At 35.8% G+C, this 24,794-nt stretch overlaps 4 protein-coding genes across 5 annotated transcripts in view; 2 read left to right on the top strand and 2 right to left on the bottom strand.

Moving 5' to 3' along the window:
* Nucleotides 1-2,025, top strand: part of LOC135760440 (adhesion G protein-coupled receptor E1-like) — a 37,083-nt gene extending 35,058 nt beyond the window's left edge. Inside the window, exons 11-16 of the mRNA XM_065274425.2 lie at nt 600-806; nt 903-1,135; nt 1,298-1,364; nt 1,437-1,528; nt 1,605-1,764; nt 1,883-2,025. Coding sequence (XP_065130497.1) covers nt 600-806; nt 903-1,135; nt 1,298-1,364; nt 1,437-1,528; nt 1,605-1,764; nt 1,883-1,975 — 852 coding nt within the window. The 3' untranslated portion in view covers nt 1,976-2,025. The remainder of the gene's footprint in view (nt 1-599; nt 807-902; nt 1,136-1,297; nt 1,365-1,436; nt 1,529-1,604; nt 1,765-1,882) is intronic.
* A 2,067-nt stretch (nt 2,026-4,092) lies between these two features.
* On the bottom strand, nt 4,093-9,476 carry dnajb1b (DnaJ heat shock protein family (Hsp40) member B1b). Its single transcript, XM_065270952.2, has 4 exons — nt 9,355-9,476; nt 6,918-7,391; nt 5,682-6,253; nt 4,093-5,584 (listed from the first exon to the last, which is right to left on the bottom strand). Exons 2-4 carry the CDS (start codon nt 7,135-7,137, stop codon nt 5,345-5,347), a joined length of 1,032 nt encoding a protein of 343 aa, XP_065127024.2. The 5' UTR covers nt 7,138-7,391; nt 9,355-9,476; the 3' UTR covers nt 4,093-5,344.
* tecrb (trans-2,3-enoyl-CoA reductase b) lies at nt 8,046-21,103 on the top strand. 2 transcript variants are annotated; one of them, XM_065270951.2, is made up of 12 exons: nt 8,046-8,138; nt 10,606-10,656; nt 12,242-12,293; nt 12,489-12,533; nt 13,099-13,202; nt 17,308-17,423; nt 17,586-17,691; nt 18,862-18,934; nt 19,208-19,251; nt 19,343-19,400; nt 19,475-19,563; nt 19,896-21,103. In XM_065270951.2, the coding sequence occupies exons 1-12, from the start codon at nt 8,124-8,126 to the stop codon at nt 20,067-20,069; spliced, it is 927 nt and encodes a 308-aa protein (XP_065127023.1). In that variant the 5' UTR covers nt 8,046-8,123; the 3' UTR covers nt 20,070-21,103. The 2 variants fall into 2 exon arrangements, with proteins under 2 accessions (XP_065127023.1, XP_065127022.1); XM_065270950.2 differs by lacking the exon at nt 8,046-8,138 and having other exon boundaries at nt 10,355-10,656.
* A 1,019-nt stretch (nt 21,104-22,122) lies between these two features.
* Nucleotides 22,123-24,313, bottom strand: ndufb7 (NADH:ubiquinone oxidoreductase subunit B7). The gene is made up of 3 exons (XM_065270945.2): nt 24,038-24,313; nt 23,318-23,486; nt 22,123-22,298 (listed from the first exon to the last, which is right to left on the bottom strand). The coding sequence occupies exons 1-3, from the start codon at nt 24,147-24,149 to the stop codon at nt 22,217-22,219; spliced, it is 363 nt and encodes a 120-aa protein (XP_065127017.1). The 5' UTR covers nt 24,150-24,313; the 3' UTR covers nt 22,123-22,216.
* Nucleotides 24,314-24,794: the final 481 nt, after the last annotated feature.

The following is a 24,794-nucleotide window of genomic DNA, read 5'->3' as shown; positions in this document are numbered from 1 at the left end:
GATTTAATTTACATATGGTTAGGGCTGTCTGGTGGAATAGTTTTTGAGTTTGGGAGGAGTTTATCCACTTAAACGTGAGTGGAAAGACACCGTAAGTACTGTGTTCAACTAGCTCTGGCCCGATTTACTTTACATAATCTGCAAAAGTCATGTTCACTTTGGTATTTCGCTCGATGGCTTTGTTTTCACACCATACGTGTGTTTTACAGTGGAAATTCGATGCGGCTGAGTCTTGGCTTACGTTTACACCAATGATTTTAAACTTCAGACAAGCCCCTCCCATGAGAAGGAAAACGATTGTCAATTATGCCCAGCCAGACCAAATGTCAAACAAGTTGGTTTAGGGTTTAGTTACTCTTTAACCTAATAAATTATACAAATGAATATTTTTGAAAACTATATATAGAGAATATTAACAAATGCAGCCTTCATGATACCACAACCAAACCGTTAGGATGATGTCATGCTAACTTTCGTGGCTGTAATTGAGAGATGTTTAATATTTATTGGGGAAAAAATGTGCTGAATTACCTTTAAAGCAAAGATGATGAATTATATCTCTACTGATAAAATGTCACACGTTTGATATTTTTTTTCAGGATGATCAGCAGATGGATCTGTTAAATGTGGTGTTTGTGATCGTGGGTCTGGTGTTTACTAGTTTGGCTCTGTTGACTTTTGCTTTCTGTCGATGGAAACCTGGAGTGAACAATGTAGCTCGAATCAACCTCTGCATCAGTCTGCTGTCTGCTCATCTTCTGTTCTTACTCACACAACAATTCATCAATCTCATAAAACCTTACAAGGTGAGAAGGTTAAACCATTTTTATCACAGTATAAAACATCCTTAGTTTAACTAAAAACATTCTTCTTCATTGCTTAAACTCTCTCTTTCTCTCTAGGAGTTGTGTGCTGTGATATCAGGCGTTCTTCACTTTTTCTTTCTCTCGTGCTTTGTGTGGATGTTCATTGAAGCTGTGTTGCTCTTCATCTGTGTGAAGAACCTATCACAGATCAGCTCCAGATGGAGGGCTGTGCTTAGCAGTAGATTCTTGATTGTGATTGGATATGTGATTCCTTTCATTATAGTAAGGGTGTCTGTTGGACTGGTTCCTGAAGGCTATGGCAGTGAACAGTATGTTGGAAGATTTACATTATACGTTTGTCATATGAGCAGACACCTGTATTAAAATGACATATACAATTAAAATATTCAGTATCTGGCATTCTGTTCATTTTCCCTGTACTATTTCAATAGTATTTCTGAATATTTCATTGAGTGTTTTTCTGTAAACAGATGCTGGATAAAAGTGGAGAGAGGCTTCATCTGGAGTTTTCTGGGACCTGTTTGCTTCATTCTTGCAGTATGTTTTGGTGTTAGTTGATTTTCACATAGTTTTTCAATCAAATAAATTGACATATGACTTTTTTTGCAGATAAACACGATTCTCTTCATCAGTATCATCGTCAGTCTGAACTTAACTCTCAGAAAGCTCAAAACTGAAGTTTCACAGATGAAACAAAACAAGTAAATATAATTTTTAAGACAGAAACACATATGGACAGTTTAGAAACACGTGAATAATTGTTCTTTCTCTCTGCAGGATTATGTTTTTTAAAACTCTGGCTCAGTTTGTGATTTTTGGTTGTCCTTGGATTCTGGGTCCCTTCATTGACAGCAGAGTGGTGAAGATTCTCTTCCTGATCCTGAACTCACAGCAAGGAACCTTCATCTTTCTGGTCTACTGTGTTCTCAGTGATGAGGTGAATCATCATTTACTAAATTACATACTGCCATCATATCATACATGCAGTTCATTGAACTTTTAATACAGTATTAAGATGGATGCATTTGTTGTTCTCTCCTCACTTTAATGATCAGGTCAGACAGCAGTATGTGAAGTGGTTAAGAAATCTCTTTTCTGGACTCAAACCCAAAACCATCAAAAGTGGCTCCAACAACACTGCGGACTAGATCAAATTAATGACTTCATTCAGTTTTTAGATTTTATATAACAAACTCTCCTTAAATGTCAGCTGTCAGTACTTACAACTGTCAGTACTTCTTTCTGGGTGAATGTCATGTTTTGAATTTTAATGTTTTAAGAAATGCAAAATATAAGATATGTTGGTATTTTAACAAAGACAGATAAAATAGATTTTCTAGTCTTACACCTTATTCTAAAAATTATTTTCTCTTTCATATTAACTTTATTCTTATCGTCTGTTTGATGATGCTTTGTTTTATTTTGATGATTAATCATTAAATGGTTTAAAGACTGTTCAATATTGTAGCGTTGTTGTTGTTGTTGTTGAGTAGTTCCCAAATGTAAAGTAAAATGCTATGGGAATGTTCTCTAAACTATCACGCACAACCAAAAACAAACATTCTATTTTGTTAAAAATAAAGAGATATTACCAACAAGCAGAGTTGTATAGTACTTAAGTATTTGTACTTTCTGCATAAAAGTAAATTTCATTTAATCGTATTTTATTAGTGTTTTTCTTTGGAAAACATACATTCCAAAACACATTATTATAATTTTTACTCCACTACATTTCATAATTTCAAGTTTTTGTTTTATATTTAAGTACATTAAACATCTAGTAATTTTTTGTACTTAAGTAAAAAAAAAATCGTACTTTTACTCAAGAAAGTAGAAGTACACAATTTTTATGTAATTAGGCATTAAATCACTTTTAATATGCAATATATAATGAATACACAGTATGATTCTATGCTTTAGAATGTAGTTAAAAATTTTTAGTAAAGAAAAGTAAATTTTTTCCCAAGACAAGCACTCTGATAAAGCACAGATGCTTGGCAAATGTTACTAAAATACTTAAGAATTATACATCTCTGCCAACAAGTAAAACAAATTTAAAGGTGCAATTTGTAATATATTTGCAGTAAAATATCCAAAAGCCACTAGGCCAGTGTTATATATTTTGTCCAGCTGATTACTATCAATATCTCTAATATTTTCAACTACTTGTAAATCGTGATAAAATTGCCATTCTAAACAGTGACACGGGGCAGTGCAGTCTCCTGTCAATGACGTTAATATCCACGTGACCCTTTGTTACTGCCTTTACTGACATAAAAACCACATGACAACAGTGTCGTGGACAAATGCGGAAGTATGCGTTAGTGCCCGTCGGGTCATGCCCTTGTTTATGGATTAAGATTACTCTTTAACGTCTGCCGCTGGTTGTGTCAGCAAAGACAGCTCCCGTAAGCGTACGAGCGCTATTATATCGATCACAAGATTAGTGTGACCGTAATCAGTGCGTCTTCCCGCGTACGATATAATGCACATCAAGAGGTATTGTACTGCAATATAACATAACATAACACAAATGGTCATTTTCAGACACTTACTAATATAGTTTGGTAATTTTACATCATACAATTTACAATGATTTTTCACATAATCTATTAACAGTACAAATCTCATTGTGAGGTTAAGTTTGAACACTTAATTCTGTGCTGGGATAACACAGCATCCAATTTGGACTAATACTGTAACATCTAACAATTTCATTTTGAACATTACATATAACCTTAATAAATTAAAACGATGTCATCAAAAGCAACATTTATAAGACTTGATTACCTTATCTGTCAACGTGATTTCTCGTTCGCGTCTGATTGATGGCCAATCAGCGATTGAGTTAAAGACTACAAATCCCATAACTCCACACTGCTTCAGAGCATCATTAATCTATGTCATTTGTTATTATCATTGTTTTGCCGCCATCTAGTGGCGAATTCTACGTATTCCACCTTTAAGCAGCAGAAACGGATCAGATACAGGTGTGTTAAATAACCGAGACAGTTAAAATTGTAGTTCGTTCTTTAGCAAAATTACTTTAATAGAATGATCTTAGGATGTTAATTTAAAATATTTATTTAACTATAAACTTACAGAATTGTCCTTTAAATCTACAGCTACACTGGTCATGTTTTACAGTTTAGGAGTGCATCAATTCAGTTTAAAACAAGTTAAACTGTTTTTATCAGCATTTTTAAACTTGAAATGTTTTTTTTATGTGCTAATGACTGTAAACGTTTAAAACACATTTGTCATCTATCTTAAACTCACAAACATTTATTTTGTAATAAAATATACAATTAACACCTTAAAAAACAGTAATACAAAACCCCAATTTTACAATAGCAGCAAAAAAAGCACTGTCAGTAACTAAACAGCTGGAATATTCTGTGTAAATAGTGTTATCTATATTTCTATTTGTACAACAATACAGCTATCCAGTGGCTGTATAGTTATATTGCCATATTGCCACAGGAAAAATTTTGCTTTATAAACAAAATTAGACTGATTAAGACAAACAAGCTTATTTATATAAAAATAAGCCATCATCAGATAGACAGGTACGTCCTGCACATCAAAAAAAGACTTTAGCAATTTGTCAACATTAAATCACCAATGAGCACGCTCAAAATTGCTGGGTTATTTTTTCCAATATTTACCTGCATGACGGGTAAATATTGGACAGAACACACCGCTGGGTTGAAATTGACTCAATGCTTGGTTGTTTTAACCCAACTGCTGTGTTATTATAAACCATGGTTGCATAACAACAAGCAAACATTGGATATTTTTTTAACCCAGCATAGGGTTATTTTTAACCCAGCATGTGTTCTGTCCAATATTTGCCCAGCATGGGTTCAAATAAAAAAAAATATAGTGAGAGAACCAAATTTACAAAACAACCATGTTTTCTTTTAAACAAAAATGAAGCCCCGAGATTACCAGTTGAAACATTTTATTTGAAACAAAAAAAAACCCAACAAAAAAAAAACAAATTAAATTCTCACAGTGTTTGTGTGACCTCCTGCTCGAAATGATGATTCACATACAAATCAAGAGACTCAGATGAGGAAGAACCCAAGCAGTGTGCACACAGTATTAACTTAATAACTATAAATGATGTCATTTTGGGACCATCATTATAGAGTATCTGTTATTCACTTTTAAAGACATCAACCAGCTCCATTAGAACTCCCTTTGGGTGTCTTAGAAATACTTAACATTCAGGAAAAAAAACAACATTTATAATCTCAAGTGTAGTGCTCAAGGAACCTTGGCCAACAGGCCACAGCTGGAACATGTGTGGACTTTCTGCCGGTCCAGACCCAAAGGAAACTTGGGTTTACAATGTACACAGGCAAATCCAGCTATATTTTCATCAGATAGTCTTTCAATGGCAGTATGTTGCAAAATAATCATGCATTTCTTAGGTCAACCTAATTCAGGTGACCTCACATTTTAGCCATTAGTAACAGAAGAATTTCTAGTGGTGTTTTTATAAACAGAGCTCAAACACTCAGAGCTGGCAAAACACTTGCGATCGTGTCCTTGGCACTTTGACTCAGTCTTTCAGGGAACTTAACCTCGTATTCCACAATCAGGTGACCACGGCGATCTGGGGATTTTGGAAGGGGAAGACCTTCTCCGTTGACACGGTGTTTCATCCCAGGCCGAACAATGTCCTTAGTTGTTATGGGGACCTTGCGGCCATCTAATGTTGGAACGTTAACGGTGCAGCCACAGAGTGCCTAGGGAAGAATAGAGGAGATAACATGAAATAAATGAGAAACAAAAAGTGATGATGAACAGTAGGTGTTTGAAACAAATTTCAGGACTCTCTTTTACCTCTTTAAGTGTAATTTTTGCTGGGTAAATGATGTCTGATCCATCTCGCTTGTACACGGAATGTGGTTTATCCTTCACAACAAATACAATATCTGCAGGGATATTTGTTGGCGTCTCGTCGCCTTCTTTGGGGAAAGTAATCTTGGTTCCTTCTTTCCACCCCTTCTTTACTTCCACCGTAAGAATTTTGTCCTCAGAACGTGTCGTTCTTCCATCTGGGTTCAGGCGTGTGCGTGAGATCTTCATCTTCTTTGTGCAGCCAGTGAAGACTTCCTCAAGGCTCACCCTTAAGTCATGGGTCACCGGAGGGTCCTGCTTTTTCCCCAGTTTACCACCATGAGCATGCGTGTTAAAGGACCGAGGAAAACCGCCCATGCCACCCATCCCAAAACTAGCAAAAGGATCGTCTGTTTCCATGTCCTCACCCATGCCACCATTCCGGCCGAAAAAGTGCTCGAAAGGGTTTTGCCCTCCAAAAAATTCTGAGAACATTGCATGAGGATCACCTTGGAATGTGTAGGTGAAATTACCACCATTTCCTCCTCCACCTCCAGGGACACCTCCTTTGAGCCCTGTACATGAACAGAAAGAGTACACATTTTACATTTCACTAAGGTCTTTATACAAAAACATACATTTGGTTATTTACATGTTTTAACCATATTCATAAAAACAGTTGCAAGTTACCAGCACTTGCATAATACTAGTAAAAAATAAAACTAATATCAAATTTTTAATTAAAGTATTTTATTTACTTGATACTTTGCTATTTCAGGCCCTGACTGCACATTGATCAACTGCTTTGTTAAAATAATATGTATAAAATAATAATTTATTATTTATTTGTTAAATATTAAACCAATTCGTGATTCTTTCTGTTAGCATATGTCCTAAACAAAGGTAAACACAACACAAGCAATAATTTGAGGTGTTCACTGTGTAACTTCTATTCTTCCCACTGACAGCGAGCGGCCGCTCCGCCTCTTTCTACCACGTGACCGATGATGAATCTTCCAGCAAGTTCAAGCATGCACAGCTCAAGTAGCCAATCAGACAACAACATAAATCATGTCTACTTTGCGTCAGTGAACTTACAAAACTAAACTTTAATAACTAGGGCAGGGCGTGTTTTCTCACGACAGATCAGTGTTGACGTAAATACTGTATTTGACAATATTTTTAAATATGACTGTTTAACACAGTTGATAAAGCCTTAAAGAAATTGAGTTTACTCACCTTCTTCGCCAAATTTGTCATAGATGTCCTTCTTTTTCGGGTCACTCAACACGTCGTAGGCTTCCGCGATCTCCTTGAACTTATCCTCAGCACCGGGCGACTTGTTTTTGTCCGGGTGGTATTTGAGCGCTTGTTTGCGATAAGCTTTCTTGATCTCGTCCTCAGAAGCGCCCTTCTGAATCCCCAAAACACTGTAATAATCCTTTCCCATTTTCACCATTTAGCTTTTTCACACGAAGATAACGATTTCCAAAAATAAACAAAAAACGTATTTAGTCCAATCCTTGCGTCCTTGTTTTTAGTCCAGTCAGAAAAGCGTTTGCTGAACTCTCTTACGTAGGTGTTGCGCCGTCAGCTTGCCGTTCTGATCTCGCTGAGTTGCCACCCTATTTGAAGTCCTGTCGAAAGATCGAGAAACTTCTCCACAGCTTCCGAACCACGTGAACGCGCTACTCCACCTCAAACTACTGCATGCTATACATGAAACCAAAAGTAAGAACAAAAAGTGTGTCTTTAAAAAAAAACGAATAAAAATGATGACAGAAAACTATACACAAATGTGTACATGTGAATGTAGGACGGTTGCATAAACCATGTACAGTTCTGACCGAGTGACCTACAAACAATCCAAGGCATGCCGTCATTACAGCATATATAATCTGTAATGGAACATCTTGTAATGAGAAAAAAATGAATTAAAAGAATAAGACATATGTTTATTAAAACCACAGCATCCCTGCTAAAATGGAATATAAACCATAGAAATTATATATTTGTTATAAAGGTACTGGCTTTACTATAATGGTCTTTGGGGGTCTGTAGTGGTAATATTTTTTATGTAATGTCATTCATACAGAAATAAAATAAAACAACACTACATAAGAAAAGTTTGTAATGGTTTAAACAGCGAATGTATCATAATGGCGTGAATGCTTAGTAGTTAAACGTATTCAGGAGCATGCGTCTTGCCAAATCTAACCACTAGGGGGCGCTCGCTCGTGATGTTGTTTTAGCGCTAAACAGACCCCGATTGGTCGAGGATCCAAAAAGGCGGGTCTGATGCGCTTCGCCAATCACAGGACCGAGCGCACATCTACGTATTTGCTGGAAAAACTGCCTATTGGCTGTGCGGCATCTTCCGTTAAAATTGATTGGACTTCATGCTTGTCTATCGTCTTGTTAGGATAAGGAATTTAAACTGCAAAAATGAAGCATTACGAGGTAAGCTATTATAGCTGCTTTTTAGACTTACCCAAATAATTTAGGCATTGGGACACGCTATTGTGATGCGTTTACGTTTGTGTAAAGATTGGGCCGCGTGAGAAATGAATGAATTTCTTGCATTTTAAAGATATTAATGGGGTTAGAGATTAGGCAACACGCCACTGTCATTCTCAGCGTGACAAGTGCCTCGGCCTAGTCCACAGCCTTGGATTTAAAATGAAGTTTTATTGATCACGCGATAAACACAGGCATTTGTAGCATTATATTGGATGTGGAACAGGGATGATTGTAGTCTGGAGTATGCTGGCATCTCAGCAGATTGGTGACATTGAAACGGCCCTATATAGGCGACACACAATCACTGCTTGTTGTTACATGTATATCAGAAGACTAGACTGCAGCATAAAACGACTGTGATTGTTCCTCAAACATTTGTATTAAATGTGGAATAAACCTACAAAACGTGATGTAATGTCGCAACCTTGTGTGTTTTGAGTCTCGTACGTTACCTGTGTGCAACCTTCATTGTTGGTTTTAGTCTTTCAACAAAGTCTGTTATATCTTTTCCGATCAAAATTAAAGTTTTGTGTTTACAGTTTGTGAGTTTTTGTTCATGGAGCCGGCGTTCGCGTGGGACTTTGGTCGATCTGAAATCAGATTCAGACACTGCGGCTCTCCCCGCACCCGGAAGTGGCTCATTATTCCCGCCTGAATTAACTGCCAGCGCGCTTCAAATCTTACCTACTGTTAGTAAAACGTCGTTTAGTATTATTTTACACAATTATATAATTTGTCGCTTAAAATGATCATTTTAACACGCTCCTCTATTTTGTAAAGGGAAACTAACTTGGGCGATGTCTTATGACGTCCACTAGAGGGAGATAAAAGATTTCGCAAGTCTCGTGCAATCTTTGAGACAAGTATGAAAGTAAATATTACGAATAAGAAAAATATGAGGAAACTACACACTAACATTTAACCCTTACGAAAATTATAGTTTAACTGTTACTATTAACTTTTTGATTTATTTGTAGTAAATCCACAAATTTTAAGTCTTACAACAATATCCATATTTTAACATTGGTATGTATTTATAGTAAAACTATGGTAATAGAAAATGTAATGAACAGATAACACAAGATCACTTAATAAAACCATATTAAGTTCAACAAAAATAAATCAATGAAATAGACGCTGTCAGTCCCTCACTCACCTGCTTTTCTAAGGTAGGCTAAAACATGTTGATGTTTGCTGTCTCCTGTATGCTGTTCTCTATTTTATTGACTTTAAACTTTGTATTTCGTCAGTAAAACTCATAACATTACATTAATTGTGTTGCTTGCAGCTGTCTGTGGTGTTTTTTTTCCTATGGCAGTGGTCATCTGCTCATGTTATTAATAGTAAACCTCCACCTACCACCCCCAAATAAACCGTGCTGCTTTACTGCATCCGGGTATTTTTCACCACGATTATTTTAATTAATTATTATTAAATAACTTTATTTATATAACTATATGCACAACAGTTTTTTGTGTGTATTGATTACTATTTGGAAAACCATGTTTTTTTTTGTTTTACCTGTAGTAAAACCATTGTACATTCTTTGCAAGGGTGCAGCGGGTTAAACTGGATTGACAGACTGGTTTTGGACAGTTTTTCACTTATAGTTGATCAGAATGAAAGACCAGTAAATCCATCAGCCAAAAACAGTTTTTCGAGGTTGGGAGTACCAGCTAAAACCAGACCATTTTAGACCGATTTTACCTTTTTGTTTTGCACTGAAATTTTTCAAATACTAATATTTTATATATATATTATATTTTATATATTTTATATATATATTACATTTTATATATTTATATTTTATATATTTTATATATATTATATTTTATATATATATTTTATTTTTTCAATAACATTTGGATGGGTGATGTTTTGGGCATACAAAATATCATTAACTGTAAAAGCCATTAAGTCAGAAGAAGGTCCTCAATGATAGATTTAGGTTTAATTAATTTAAATGATAGATTTAAACTCGGATTTAAATATATAACATTTTATCTGCAGGTTCAAAAGTGAACAAAGAGTGTTTAATGTGTCTATGTGTTATGTTTATTTGTTTGCACATGTATGGGGGGGCGGTGGGGCTAGTGACCAAATGTAGTCGAGAGCAGGAGGGCGAGAAAGGGCAGGGTTGAGTTATGGAGCGAGAGATTTATTTCCACAGCTGACAGTGAAGCTCCAGTCCCACACTCGATTTAGAGCTGTGCTTTGAGAGGGGCTGAGAAAGGACTGACAGTTAAAAAAAGTGGAGAAATAAACAGATAAAATGGACGCTTTGGCTTTAGAGGCGACACTGCCCAAAAAGGCTCAGAATGGAGCCGTGCCAGCGTTGCCCCCACCGCCCACCCCTGCCAAACGCAAACCTGCTAAAAAAACTAAGAAAGCTGTTGTCTTTTTTGAGGTGGAGATTCTGGACGCCAAGACGAAGGACAAGCTCTGCTTTCTGGACAAGGTAAGAAACACATTTACCTTTTATTGGTGTATTTGATAATATATTTCATGCGGCATAACAGGTATTTATAAAGATTGAAAAGTTGGTTTTGATGAAGTATAGCCTGTTACAAGCAGTTACTTGAGCTGGTATTACTTCACAGATTACATTAATTTCATTACATCACATTACAGATACTGAATAATACAGTTCACAATCTCATACCCTGTACAATTCTCAGCTGTACAGTAGAGCTATCTATAGAAAATGTCATGGCCTTCTGAAATGAACTCAGGCTTGTGGTGTACTCTTGCATATCTGGCTATATACTAGCTAGAAATCTTACTGTAATGGTTTTAGTAAGGTGGCGTCTGAACGAGGGCTCTAAAAGGTCAGGAGTAACGTTACGGGATTATCAAGGATTGCACGAGTACTTCCTCGGATTAACTGTGGTGATTCCCGGTGATGTCATTGCACATGTGCTGTGATGTCAGAGAGTAACCTTAAATGATGTCATCATTTATGCCAAGCAGAACTAACAATTTATTTATATAAGCTTTAAGAAAGAAGAGGCAGTAAAATTACAGACTAAATTTATTTTTAACTTGTGATGATTATAAAAAGTTTTTTTTTGCCATTTTCAGATGTAATTTAAAAGTACTGTGTATTGTCATAATCATAATTGTCAAGGTGCTACAAAGAAGCAATGTAACTACAGTGTAAAAAACTGTATTACTGTATTAAATATGATATGCATACATCTTAATTTCTTTACAGGATGTTAAGTGTGGTATATATCAGATATGAGCTGTTTTAATACAGCATGGACTACCGTTTGCTTTAAGAGTTTTGTGGAAATTAAAAATTGAACATCTCTAGATGTGTTTTGTGAAGTGGTTAGTCGACTGTTTGTGTGCGCCTGCATGTTTTACATGTCACAGAACAGCAGCTGAACTAAAAATCACATTGCCTGGGGATTGTAGCTATAGCGGCTAAATTTAGCTCACACAATAACACACACAGACACATACACACACATACTTGTATATGTTGTTTACAGGGACTCCCCATCATGACTAATCTACAAACTTCATATTCCTTCCTCTAACCCAGTGGTTCTTAAGCATTTCGGCATCTTTGAGTTTAGGGTTTATATTCCTTTGCAACCCCCCAAAAAAAAATTCATAATAAAACCTTTAAAATTCTTAAACTTAGAATTTGAATTAAACAAAATGTATTAAATAATACAATGTAGCGCTGTTGGTTAATAGATTTATTTTCTGATGTTTAATAACACAGAATTGATGATAACATTTATATATTAAATAATATATTAATTTAATAACCCCCCAGTTTGAGAACCACTGCCCTAACCCAACCCCCAAACCTAACACTCCTAGAAAACATTTGCCTTTTCATTTAATATTCATTCAAATATAAATTTTTAATTTATATAAAAAACTACTACTATGTTTTTTTAAGCTATTTTGTTTTACAAGTGCCCATGTTTATATTGTTATACACATCTGGTATGTAAACACATATACCTGATTGCAAACATACACAGAGTACTGTATCAGTGTTTATGTGTTTGTTTAATTGGCAGGTCGAGCCCAATGCTACAATCTGGGAAATCAAGTCTATGTTCCACAAGAGTCGTAAGTATAAACCGATCTGATATTTACACATTTATATATTTTTGTCTTTTTTAACTTAAATGGTAAAAAACGTAATGTTACAAACTTGGCATCATTTACATGTTTTTCTCGCCTTGTATAAAAGTGTCTGGCTGTTGAATGAATAAATGTTTTGTTCTGTTTTGGTCATTTCTGGATGAATTTTGTGTGTTTCAGACCCACAGTGGTATCCGGCCCGGCAGTCCATCCGTTTGGATCCCAGTACGTACTGACCTTTAATTCAACACCAGAGTTTGCGCTGATGTTCTTTGGACTTTGTGATTGGACCTTAGATTTGAATCTGGTGGTGATAGCATATCTCAGCATATTTAATGTTTATATAATACATGCAAAAAATTGCATTAGCTCTCTATGGTGTAAGTTTATTAATTTTATCATCTACAAAACCTCAGTGAACGCCCCATTTGGATTTATTAGACAGTTGTGTGGGAAATATTATTCTGTCTGACATCATGTCTCTTAAAGGGACCGTTCACCCAAAACTGAAAATTCTGTCATTATTTATTCACCCTCATGTTTTTGTAAACCTGAATGAGTTTCTTTATTCTGTTAAACACACAAGTTGACGTAACACACAGTTGACGGTACCCACTGTCTTCCGAATTTTGCGATTTTTTTTTTTTTTTTTTTTGGTCACAATATTAAAAAGCATGTATTTAATATATATGGTAGAAGCAGTTTTAGCAAATTGTGGTACAGCTGTGTGGATAAGAGCTTTTATATCATTGACGTTTGTTTGCTAATGTGTTATGGGTTTGTCGCGCAGAGGGGAAATCACTGAAGGATGAAGATGTGCTTCAGCACCTGCCTGTAGGAACGACAGCAACCTTCTACTTCAGAGACCTGGGAGCTCAGATCAGCTGGGTCACAGTAAGACACTGAAACATTTTAACACTGATTTTTTTTGTATTATTAACTTTTCCCACAATATAGACTTGTAGTATAATGTAGTCAAGAACTAAAATATCTTAAAGGTGCCATAGAATGTAAGACTGTATTTAGCTAGGCATAGATGACTAATAAGTAGGGATGCACCGGTTGACCGACCAGAGATCGGAACCGGCCGTTTTTTTGCGCGATCGGCAACCGGCTGTTTTTGTATTTTTTGGGATGATTTTTCCTCAAGTGCACCTGTGTGCACGGACTACATTTTTATCATTCGCAAACCTGTCTTTTGTGTAAAAGCATTTCGAAATCTGTGCGCAGGACATTAAGATTGCAAGCTGCAATGTCTGTAAAGGACAAGTTAATCGCGGAGAAACTACAGTACATTCGCAGGGCTCTCAAGTCTCATGCATTCACTGTGAGATACACGCATTTCAATCAGTTCACACACTCACACCTTGTATTTCTAAGAGTGAACAGAGCAAGATCCGATAAATGCTGAAACGCAGGTTTCTTGAATATAGCCAAATACGTGTTGTTAAATTATGCTTGATTTATTAAAAAAAACTCTCCAACTGAGTTCTTTACATGATAAAGATCGTGAGCCTCAAACACGATTGTTTCCTCCTCATTTAAACCTTGTGCATGCAAAAGATTGCTGAAAAATAGACCAATCTCAACAACACCGGCTCTGACTTTATGCTGATGTTGAATTGTTGTGATGTTTTATTAAATTACACATTAAGTTAAGTGCAATATTGTTACAATGCTAAAAACAAAGTGCTAACTGCTGAGTTAACACTACATGCTAGTTAATGCAATATGTTAGAGTTTAGGCTGAAATTCTACTATTGACGTTACAGTTATGTTTTGCAGGTCCATACTAAAAAAATAAACACAAACTTACCACACAGAAACGCCAATTAACAATCTCCAAACAGTTGATTACTCCTTAAAATCTGTATCTTCGTCTGATACAGGCTCAAACATATAAGGTCTGATATCTACAAGGACCTTCCATGTAGATATCAGAGAATACAATTATTATACTATATAAATGCATTCTTTGTCACCTTTAAATATAATTCAAACGAGGTTAAATGAATAGTTCAGCCAAAAATCGACTAACACTATCGGAGTTATATTTGAAAATCTCCTGGCTGTTCTAAGCTTTATAATGTTACCATATGGTGCTTCTGATTTGAGCCCAAAAAGTCAACTTTTCCTTTACAGAAGTAAACCACACAGCTCCAGTGGGTTAATAAAGGCCCTCTGATGGCAACTTTTGTCTGAGGGCTCTCTTGTGAATGCATGTCAGTCTATGTCAGAAAGCTAGTTTGCTAAGTTTTAAATATTTTTTTTTTACAAAATCACATCGATTACTCTCAGAAGGCCTTATTAACCCCATGGAACTGCGTAGATTACTTCTGTAAAGGGAAAGTTGACTTTTTGGGCTTCAAATCAGAAGCACCATTTGCTACCGTTATAAAGCTTAAAACAGCCAGAGCATTTTCAAATATAACCCTGATTGTGTTTTTGTCTGAAAAAAGTGAATCATTTACATTGAGGATGGCTTGAGGTTGAGTAAATCATGGGGCAATTTTAATTCATGGCTGAACTATTACAGTTATGCACACTCTGGTCAATTCACTTCATGAGGTGCATTCTGGGATATATCCTAATGATCTATGTTGCACTTGTTGGCTGCTATTCCAACCAGTTTACATACAAATAACTCGTACATTAATATTATATAGTATGCCATTTTTTAAACATGTAAGACCATGAGAAACAAATTTAGTTGTGCGTGTCCACATTTTTGGTTCGTACCATATTTGTGGAAAATATTGAGTCATTCTACGCACGCTGTGTGTTTATATGTAAAAGACTTAGAGAGGATTAGAGAGTGCTATATTTGTGCTTTGATATGACCTACAATGCTATGATAATCCTCTGCAGAGATTAGTTGTTTTGTTTGTGCCAGTTTAACATTATAACTCCAGGGGCTTGTACCATGAAGCTGGTTTAGTTGGCAAGTTGGGTGATGACTTTCTGGGTTTTGGGTACCATGAATGTAGCTTTGGTTTGAGCTGTGTTCAGCACCACACGAATAACCAGGAGCAGGTTATGTTCTGGATCAGAGATCACACTCCATAATGCAACCAATTAGCAAAGCAACACGTAAGCGATGCCACACAGTACGAGTTGAATTGGTTTTCATTCGATTTTATTTACACACAAATGTAGGAAAGTTAATCATTCATTATAGTAAAAGTGTAGTAAACATGTTTTTTGGTAGATTGATTACCATTTGTGCTTTCCTGGACAGGGCTTATCTTAGTCCTAGACTAAAAAGTATGTTTGAGCTGCCTTCATTTAAACACATCTTGTACTGGCATCTCTTAACATATATAATTTCCTCTGTTTTGTCAGTATCAACACCTTTGTTTTTGTGTGTAAAACTACTTAAATGTCCTACTATAACTAAGGCTTATTCCTGGATTAATCTAAACCCTCTCTGAGAAACCGCCCCTGTATGTTTACTATAAAAAATATAATTGTTAAACTACGGTTACTACAGTTCCAGTAAGACCCTGGTAAATTAGTGGTTACTAACACTTAAGGGCGATTTATAGTCGTGCGTAGGTGCTACGCCGTAGCTACGGCGTAGGCTATCCGTAGCCTGTGCGTAGCTCTGCGTAGCCTGACGCGCACCTCACAAAATTCCTAACAGCGCGTCGGACCTACGCGGACCGCAAGCTCTGTGATTGGTCCACCAGAACCCCTCCCGTCAGGTAAAAAAAACTGCGTCATAGGTATTTCCGGTTGAGACGGTGAAAACAAAGATGAGCTAAGTCGAGGAGTGATTTAACTAAAACTGCAACATAAGTCGCTGTTTATTTACTTACATCATTGCTGGTCTTCTCAAATTATACACAACAAGTTGCTATTTTTTCTTCGTTTGTGGGTTAACTTGCTTAGCTTCTTCTTCTGTGACGACTTCTGCTGCTACTGTGGTTACACGCGTGATTACTGCCAACCAGCGGTTTCGCGTGTCTTTGCACGTCGACGCGGACGGCGACGCACAAGTATAAATGAAAACCGACGCGGAACCTACGCCGTCGCTGCTACGCCGTAGGACCTACGCACGAGTATAAATCGCCCTTTATTACTACTAAATAAAAGCTCAAAATTGATAACTTTATTTTTTATATTTAAATGTTTTTTTTTTATTAAATGTATTTTTAAAACACATGCATCTTTTATCATTCCTATAGTATTATGCATATTTGTTTTACATGCGTATTAACTCAAATATCATCATCAGCAAACTTTATCCAACAGTTGCTTTTAAAGGCTTATATAATTCTGTGCCTGCAATACATTTTTGTATATATAATATTGGTTCGTGATTATAAGAAATGATTATCAAGTAATCATAAGTTTAAGATCAAAGCCTGAGTTGATAATCTGCTTCATGGTACCAACAAAACCTTATCGCATTGGTTTGGTTTTGTCAAGTTGAAACTAATCCTGTAACCCCGTGTTTGTTTAAAGGGGACATTTAACAAGACTTTTTTTATATATTTTTTAAATAAATCTTTGGTGCCCCCGAGTACATATGTGAAGTTTGAGCTCAAAATATCATATAGATCATTTATAATAACATGTTAAAATTGACACTTTGTAGGTGTGAGCAAAAAATGTGCCATTTTTGGATGTTCTTTTTAATGCAAATGATGCAAATGCGGATTTTTACACATTTCATATTTTTTCATATTTTTCTCAGGTTGTTAGAAGAACTGGGGACCTAATTATGACACTTAAACATGGAAAAGTCAGATTTTCATGATATGTTCCCTTTAACTATCTTCATGATACGGACCCCTTGGTCCTGTATTGTGCTTGTTTTTGTTTTGCAGTGTGTTAATTTGTCTCGCCGAACTGTGATCCATTCAGTCCCTGACACATTATCTCTCCAAGCGACAGAGATATTAATAACCTCTGCGCACATCTATGAACGATTCCTATGACTGTTACTGGTGTTATGTGCACCACTTATAACACTCTTTATTTTTCTTTCTCTCAGGTGTTTTTGACCGAGTATGCCGGCCCGCTCCTGATTTATTTGATGTTTTACTTCAGAGTTCCATTTATTTATGCACCTAAATATGACTTCACTACCAGCAAACACTGGGTTGTACAGTAAGTGTCTTGAGTTTTGATCAAACACATCTGCTTATAAGAAATCCAGATTCATATCTTAAATACGTTTCCCTTCAAATCAAAGTCTGTAATGTCGTGATCAATCCATTTTGATAAGCTGAAAACTACAAGCACTGATGCGTAATTGTTTTGTTTTCGCAGTTTGGCATGTATGTGTCACTCTTTCCACTACGTTAAGAGACTTCTAGAAACATTGTTTGTTCATCGCTTTTCCCATGGGACGATGCCTCTCCGCAACATCTTCAAGGTGACTTAACCATGGAGACAAACACGTCACACACAAATACATACATGTGTACTCCTGTAGATATAGAGATTCAGATTCAATCAAAGAGCTCGGATGCAAAACCCTCAAAGTGTGTCAGACATGTTTTATTAAGCATAGGACTCCTAATGGATTCTGCCAAAGACCAGTATTTCTGAATGTCTTGAGTCCTGGGAAATTAAAGTTTGTTGAACATATAATGCATGCCAAGTGGATTTGGCTAAATATCATTAACTTATATTTGACGGAGGGAGCATTTAGCGGATTTTGCACCTGAGCTCCTAAATTTGTATCACAGAGATCGGTTACACAGAGGGCATTTATGTTTAAGTTATTATAATTATATAGATTTCCCCATTAATACATCCAGAAAAAGAAAAATAAGTTTGATAGACATAAAGAACATTTTGTTACATTTTATTATTAATTTTATTTGAATTTTAAAATTATAGTTTCACTATTATTTGAATAATCTGATCTTATAAATATTCAAGCCTGTACAAAGCTTTACTTTAGATGTTTGGTTTCATGTTAATATTTTGTTAGTAAATGCCCGCAAGCACAAACATGCAAGATTTTTTAGCAGACATTAATTCATCATGTCATAATATGGCTAATAATACAAATACAATATTTGACTCTGTGTTTGTTTAATGCAACAATATATTCCTAAACAGCTCTTGCATATTGTGGAGCTTATGCAGTTCAATAACATATGGTAATATTATTAAAGTAAAGGTACAATTAAATGGGATAGTTCCCCTAAAAATTAAAAGTTTTTCATTATTTTCTTACCCTTATGTCATTTGAACCCCCAATGTCTTTTGTTATTCTTTAGAACCCAGTCACAGATTTTTTTTAAGTGTTGTTTAGGGTTTCAAGCCTCAAAACGAGACAAAAATATTAAATAAATCCACTGGACTGTAATATATTTTAAGTGTCCTGAAGACTTTTACTTTCTTGTTGTGGATATTGCTATTGTTTCAGATGTTACACATTATTTAAAAGTCTCTAAAAAAAATAGTAAATATGATAACGTTTTCATTTTGGGGTGAATTTTCCCTTTAATATTTTCACTTCTTGATGTAAAATTTGGGTTTAGAAACAAAAAAGCTCTTTAAAGCCTAATAACTAATGAGATGTGTGTTACAGAACTGCACATATTACTGGGGATTTGCTGCTTGGATGGCTTATTACATAAATCACCCGCTGTACACACCGCCAAGTGAGTAAATAATAACCACACCAATCTGACCAATCAAACAACCGTGTTGATTTATCTGTTATCAGCAGTCCATGTCTGTCTGGTAATGTCATGACATTTATTCATGAGGTCTACAGGTTTAGTGGACTTGTCATTGACCTGACATGGGTTGATCCCTGGGCGCTGTAGTGATAGCAGCCCACTGCTCTGTGTGTGTGTTCACTACTCACTTTTGAGTATACAGTCATGTCACTTTTTTAAGTATTATAATGTCTGTTGTTGTCTGTGTTTCAGTTTACGGAGAACAGCAGATCAGACTGGCTCTCATTGTTTTCCTGGTAAGCGTATTCCTTATGTTGAATCCCTGTGTTGTGGAATGTTTGAGAACTGCAAAAACTGATTCAGGACTAACATTTTCTTTATGATCAGTTTTGTCAGATTGGAAACTTTTCCATCCATATTGCCCTGAGAAATCTCCGGCCACCAGGTAGTTTCCCACTAAAATCTCTTCTCAAGTATTTCTTTAGTTGCGGTTATTTATAATGTTTTGCTTTTTTGCAGGATCTAAGACGAGAAAGATCCCGTACCCGACTAAAAACCCCTTCACCTGGGTCTTCCTGCTCGTCTCCTGTCCCAATTACACTTACGAGGTCAGGATGACCCAGCGGTCCATCGCACACGAGACATTCAATTTACTTCCATTATATTTCTAAAGTGCTTTGTTGTAGGGAAGCTTTGAGTTTTTATACAAAGAAAACAGGAGGAAAAAACTGAAAAGAAAGAAATCATTAAAAAACACAATACAATTATGAGCACAGATGTATTCTTAAAACCATGTTAAACTTGAGTTTAACTTAAAAATGTCACATAGTTTGATCAAATTAACTTTTTGTTAGACAAACTTCAATAATCTTTCCAGTGTTATTTTGACAGGTATTAACTGTACTTTCTCTCCGTTTCGATGTGTGTGTGTGTTAAACAGCTGGGTTCGTGGCTGGGCTTCACTTTGATGACTCAGTGTCTGCCTGTGGCGTTTTTCACCCTGGTGGGCTTCATCCAGATGACCGTGTGGGCAAAAGGAAAGCACCGCAGCTACCTGAAGGAGTTTCGCGACTATCCGAAGCTCCGCTCTCCGATCCTGCCCTTCGTTCTTTAGGACAGAATCAGTATTCGGCTCGGCTTTTAATCCCGTCTGCATCTCTCCCATCCCTCTTTTATAGTATCTCATGCCCCTCCTCCAAACTTTATCCATTTGCTTGCTTCCACAAAACTCCACCCTCTTTTTACATGCATCTGTCTTATAGTCTTCAAGCAGCAAACATCTTGCATATCTCTGTCGGATCACTTGGAATGGACTCTGATCCAGAACTGAAACTCTCTAATAGGTTATCGAAGACATCATGCTAATGCCTCTGTATGACCCTCTATGTATGAGATGGCGTCTGCTTGAACCTCACTAACACCGTCAAGAACATGTTTGGGTTTTATTTCACCCCAACATCAAAATAAATGACATCTTGTGTTACATAAAGAAAATGAAGCCTATTTGTTTTTGCTTTGTGAGTGGAGAGCAAAAAGGTACACTTAAAAAAAGCTTGATTATTTTCAACCTTTCATGGGTCAAAAAGGTATGAACCAACCGCTGGGTTAAATTAACCCAGAATTTAGGCTGTAGCTGTATCGTATCTAGCCAGAACCGCTGTTTTTTTATCCTAATCCTATCCCCAAACCAACATTTCACGGTATTTGGCACTAGCTGTATCCCCTCTTGCCAGAACTAGGTTGGGTTTTCCCTTTTTGACCCATTTTTTAAAGTGTACTTTTTGAAGTATTCATCATGGTAGTATTTGCTGTACTAAATTTAGGCTAATGCTATTTTTCTATAGGGTGAATTTAATGTACTACAGTAACTTGTCTCATTAAAAATTGAATGAAGTTGGTTATAGAGAAGATATTGAAGTTTGCTGCATCTGTTTGATTGATTGCTCTGATGCTAAAGTTCTGCTTTTTTCCTCATTGTTAAACATCAAAACAAGACCACTGACTGTATTTAACACTGTAGAGTGTTTTTCTAACATGCCATACTGTATTACAAGACACTAAAGGTAATAACACTACAGATGTCAGACTGATCTCACTGATACTTTGTTGACCTAACATAAATAATTTATATTAAACGAAATAAAACAACTGTCTTGTGGTTTGTATGCACTCAAATATAAATATGAAGAGCACTTTTCCAGAACGCTATAAATCCATTTCAATAGTTTTCAGAAAAAGTACCGTTTTTTTACCTAGACCCACACATTTTGTGAATATTCAATTTATTCTGTTAAAATTGTTTTTTTTCTCATTCTAAACATGTTGAATAATGATTATTAAATCAAACAACAATATTGTTGATTATAAATTCAACGTTAATTTTGTCACATGTAAATAATCAATATTGCATGTTTAAATATCACCTAATGTATAGTGCTTGAACATACATGCAACGTTTATAAATAGTGGATAAATTGTTTGGATTATATCCCTTATTTGTGACCCTGGAAAACAAAACCAATCATAAGTTGCCCAGCTACATTTTTAGCAGTAGCCAACAATAGAATAAAAATTGTATGTGTCAAAATTATCAGTTTTTATTACAAAAATCATTTGGATTTTAAGTTAATTTCTATCAAGGGATTTTATACATTTTCTACACTGTAAATTTTTTTTTATCTACTCCAATTTACTAGTCATGTCAACTTATTTATCTTGACAAGAAATGGGATGCTACAACTTAAACAATGAATTTGACTTTATTCAACTATATTTTATAAGTTATAACAATTCATCTCTAGTCAAGATAAATAATAGTAAGTTGAAATTACAGTTTTTTAAAATTAAGGCAGCAAAGATTTTTACAGTGTACCATTAGTATAATAAAAGTATAATAAGAATTTATTTATCATAAGGTAATATGTGTTGCTAAGGACTCTGTTTGTACAACTTTAAAAGACAATTTTCTCATTATTTAGATGTTTGCATCAGATTTTCATATAATTGTATCTTGACCAATATTATATTGTCCTAAAAAAACCATACATCAATGAAAAGCTTATTTATTCCGCTATAAGATGATGTATAAATCCCAATTAAAAAAAAAATATCCTTATGACTGGTTTTGTGGTCCAGGGTCAAATTTAAGAAAATGAACCTGATACAAGTTCTCATGAGATACTCTTTATTTTTGAGAGAGCTATTTATATACACAGCAGAAACAGGAAGAAAGTGATGGGGTGAAAAGGGAGAATTGAATCTTTATGCTGCCTGTGCCTCGAGCCTCTTCTTCCTCAGGTTGAGTCTTCTCTCTCGCTCGTACTCTTTCATCCTCATCACATAGCTGCAGAGAAACATAAAGATCTCTAAGAACAGCAGGAAAAACCACACATACATTCACAAACAATAAACAAATCCTAAATGGTAAAAAGAGGCAAAAGGGAAGAAGCTTGCAATGGTGCGCCTGTCTAACATTAATTTTTTCCTTATTGTGACAGCAAAAGCCTCAAACGTTATCTTTTATCATTTGTATCATCAAATCAGATTTGTTTATGTTCTAGTCAGTTTTAAAATGGTTTAAATGTAATGGCACCATAAGAACACAAGCATGTACTTCATAAATAGTGCAAAAATACATTGCTGCTCAAAACTAAGCTTAGAGAAAGCAACAAACTGCTGAATTGACTAAACCTCTTATACTCTGCACTCCTAACAATGCAACCACCGGTGATGTCTACAACAAACAAAAGCACAGGTGAAAGACTGCATTTGTGCTAGCACTGTGACCTATTTCCTTGTTAAGAAAAAAACATTATTTTGTGTATTTGGTGTAATACAATGTGTTCGTGTGGTTTATGGTTTAAAAAACACATTATTTTCCACATACTGTACATTTTTGTGGCTCCAGATATCCCTGCTTTGCTCAAACGCATAGATTACAAAGTCATCGATCTAAAAAGTGCTGTGTCCCTGATTGGCCAGTAAATATCTGTAAGTTGTGATTGGCCTGAATACCTCTGACGCTCCTTAACATGTTTGAAAGATTCGCTCACAATGCAATGCTAACAGGAGTTAACTCACAGACTGTGAGTCTGAAGCGGGAGGAATTATGATAATGACGGTCTTGTCTACATCACCAATCCCAGGAAGTAAACTGTTGCCTACAATCCTTGTATTTGTTGTTTTCCAAGAAAATAAATTTATTTTGGAGATGATCACTCACGTCATCATTTACTTTGGGGTTTGTACCTTTTGCATATCGTTAACATGTACTAATACACACTTACATACCAAAGGACATGTAAAATCGTGAATCGGACAATATGAGCCATTTAAAGATACAAACAGAAATGCATTTCTTACTCCTGATGCTGACAGTAGTCCCAGTCATGTCTTTCGTGCTTGCAGGCGAGAAAATTGGGAAAGTTGTCCCTCTTGCACTTCATGAGTTTGAGCAGGTGATGGGCACAGTAATCCCGCTGCTCCACCGGGACCATCGCAAGATTCATCTGCTCCTGCGTGGCCACCATAACTAATAACATAAAAACAACTCAAGTGAACATGGATTAATAATAATAATAATCACTGATCTTAAATTGAGTAGTCCAAAAGACGTGATAGTAGGGTTAGGTTTAGATAGTTTAGCAAAAACTAAATATGTTGTCATTCCAAATACTCATGAGGTTTGAATATTTATTTATATGTATCCTCATGTATTAGTAAGACACGGTTCTACTTTTGTTGTTTTAATCTTGTCGAATAAAAAATAAATATGTTTTATTAAAATGTTATAGTGAACGTGTGAAGTAACCATATTCAAATAACATTCCTGTATGGAGACCATGATGAGTTTGCGCTTTCTATGGTTTAAATACAAATATTGTTAAAATTAAATAATTATGGGTAACTTTACTCCAGTTAAACCCGTTGTTAATTTTCGTAAGGTGTCTCAAAGTTCACGGTCAATCCGAGCTCCAATAACTAGCCACGCTTTACACCCAAATTATATGTGAGGAACTGCTAGAAGCTATGATAATGTTTATAATGAGCGGATAAATGTGTTTTTAAACGGGTTCATGTCACCTCTCTCCTTCCGCTCCGCGAAGCCCAGCTGTGGGTCATATGCAGAAGGCTTCGTCGGGTCTGGCGTCGTGTCCGTCTCCGTGATATAACTTCGCACAAGATGAGACCCCATTCTGGCAACGGTAAATCGAGACCGACAGCACAACTGACCGTTCAATCGTTACGCGTCAAAACAATCCGTTTACAAAGCAACTAAATTCTTATTACTGACATTCGGTCACCTCCAGACTCCGAGGCTTCCGGTCTGCGCAGGAAGTAAACACGTACGACGACTAACACGCTCCTGAATGTCCCTGACACATTAATTATTTAGTTCCGCCTCGAGAGGTCCCATATAACTCTTGCTAAAATACAATATTTTAATGTTAACTATATTTAATGTTTACGCAAACAGCATTTCTTCTACACAAACCTTATTTTAATTATGATTATACTGTTTAATTAACTTTAATAAACCAGAAACATTAGTTTCAGCGTTTGGTTCAGAAGTGCGCGCGTCAACTGCCAAACAAATTTGACACCTACGGACATTAACGACCAGCCAAACAGTCTAGTTAGTATGTTTAACCAAATAACTGCTTCTGAGTGCCTGTTAATACGCAGTTTAACATAATATGAGCTTATAAGTATCACCGAAAATATCGTATTGTTTAATGTTTACTGACAGACTGAAATGGTCTTCATAATACGACCTGGCAAAATGAGTTTATGGTAAGAATATTGACATCTAATGTGTACATTTAAATAGAGTTTTCTG

This window comes from Paramisgurnus dabryanus, chromosome 4 (genome assembly GCF_030506205.2).
Source record: "Paramisgurnus dabryanus chromosome 4, PD_genome_1.1, whole genome shotgun sequence".
Taxonomy (NCBI): Eukaryota; Metazoa; Chordata; class Actinopteri; order Cypriniformes; family Cobitidae; genus Paramisgurnus; species Paramisgurnus dabryanus.
Note: the sequence above shows the minus strand (reverse complement) of the source record. Positions and strands in the feature narration are given on the sequence as shown.

Excerpts from the sequence above, each read along its gene's own strand:
- dnajb1b (XM_065270952.2), bottom strand. The coding sequence starts at position 7,137 with ATGGTGAAAATGGGAAAGGATTATTACAGTGTTTTGGGGATTCAGAAG. Across the intron at positions 6,254-6,917 it reads TGACAAATTTGGCGAAGAAG|GGCTCAAAGGAGGTGTCCCT; the intron begins GTGAGTAAACTC and ends GTTCATGTACAG. Across the intron at positions 5,585-5,681 it reads CAAAAATTACACTTAAAGAG|GCACTCTGTGGCTGCACCGT; the intron begins GTAAAAGAGAGT and ends ATTCTTCCCTAG.
- tecrb (XM_065270950.2), top strand. The coding sequence starts at position 10,471 with ATGGACGCTTTGGCTTTAGAGGCGACACTGCCCAAAAAGGCTCAGAAT. Across the intron at positions 12,294-12,488 it reads GTCTATGTTCCACAAGAGTC|ACCCACAGTGGTATCCGGCC; the intron begins GTAAGTATAAAC and ends TGTGTGTTTCAG. Across the intron at positions 19,252-19,342 it reads TGGCTCTCATTGTTTTCCTG|TTTTGTCAGATTGGAAACTT; the intron begins GTAAGCGTATTC and ends CTTTATGATCAG.
- ndufb7 (XM_065270945.2), bottom strand. The coding sequence starts at position 24,149 with ATGGGGTCTCATCTTGTGCGAAGTTATATCACGGAGACGGACACGACG. Across the intron at positions 23,487-24,037 it reads CGCGGAGCGGAAGGAGAGAG|TTATGGTGGCCACGCAGGAG; the intron begins GTGACATGAACC and ends TTATGTTATTAG. Across the intron at positions 22,299-23,317 it reads GACTACTGTCAGCATCAGGA|CTATGTGATGAGGATGAAAG; the intron begins GTAAGAAATGCA and ends GTTTCTCTGCAG.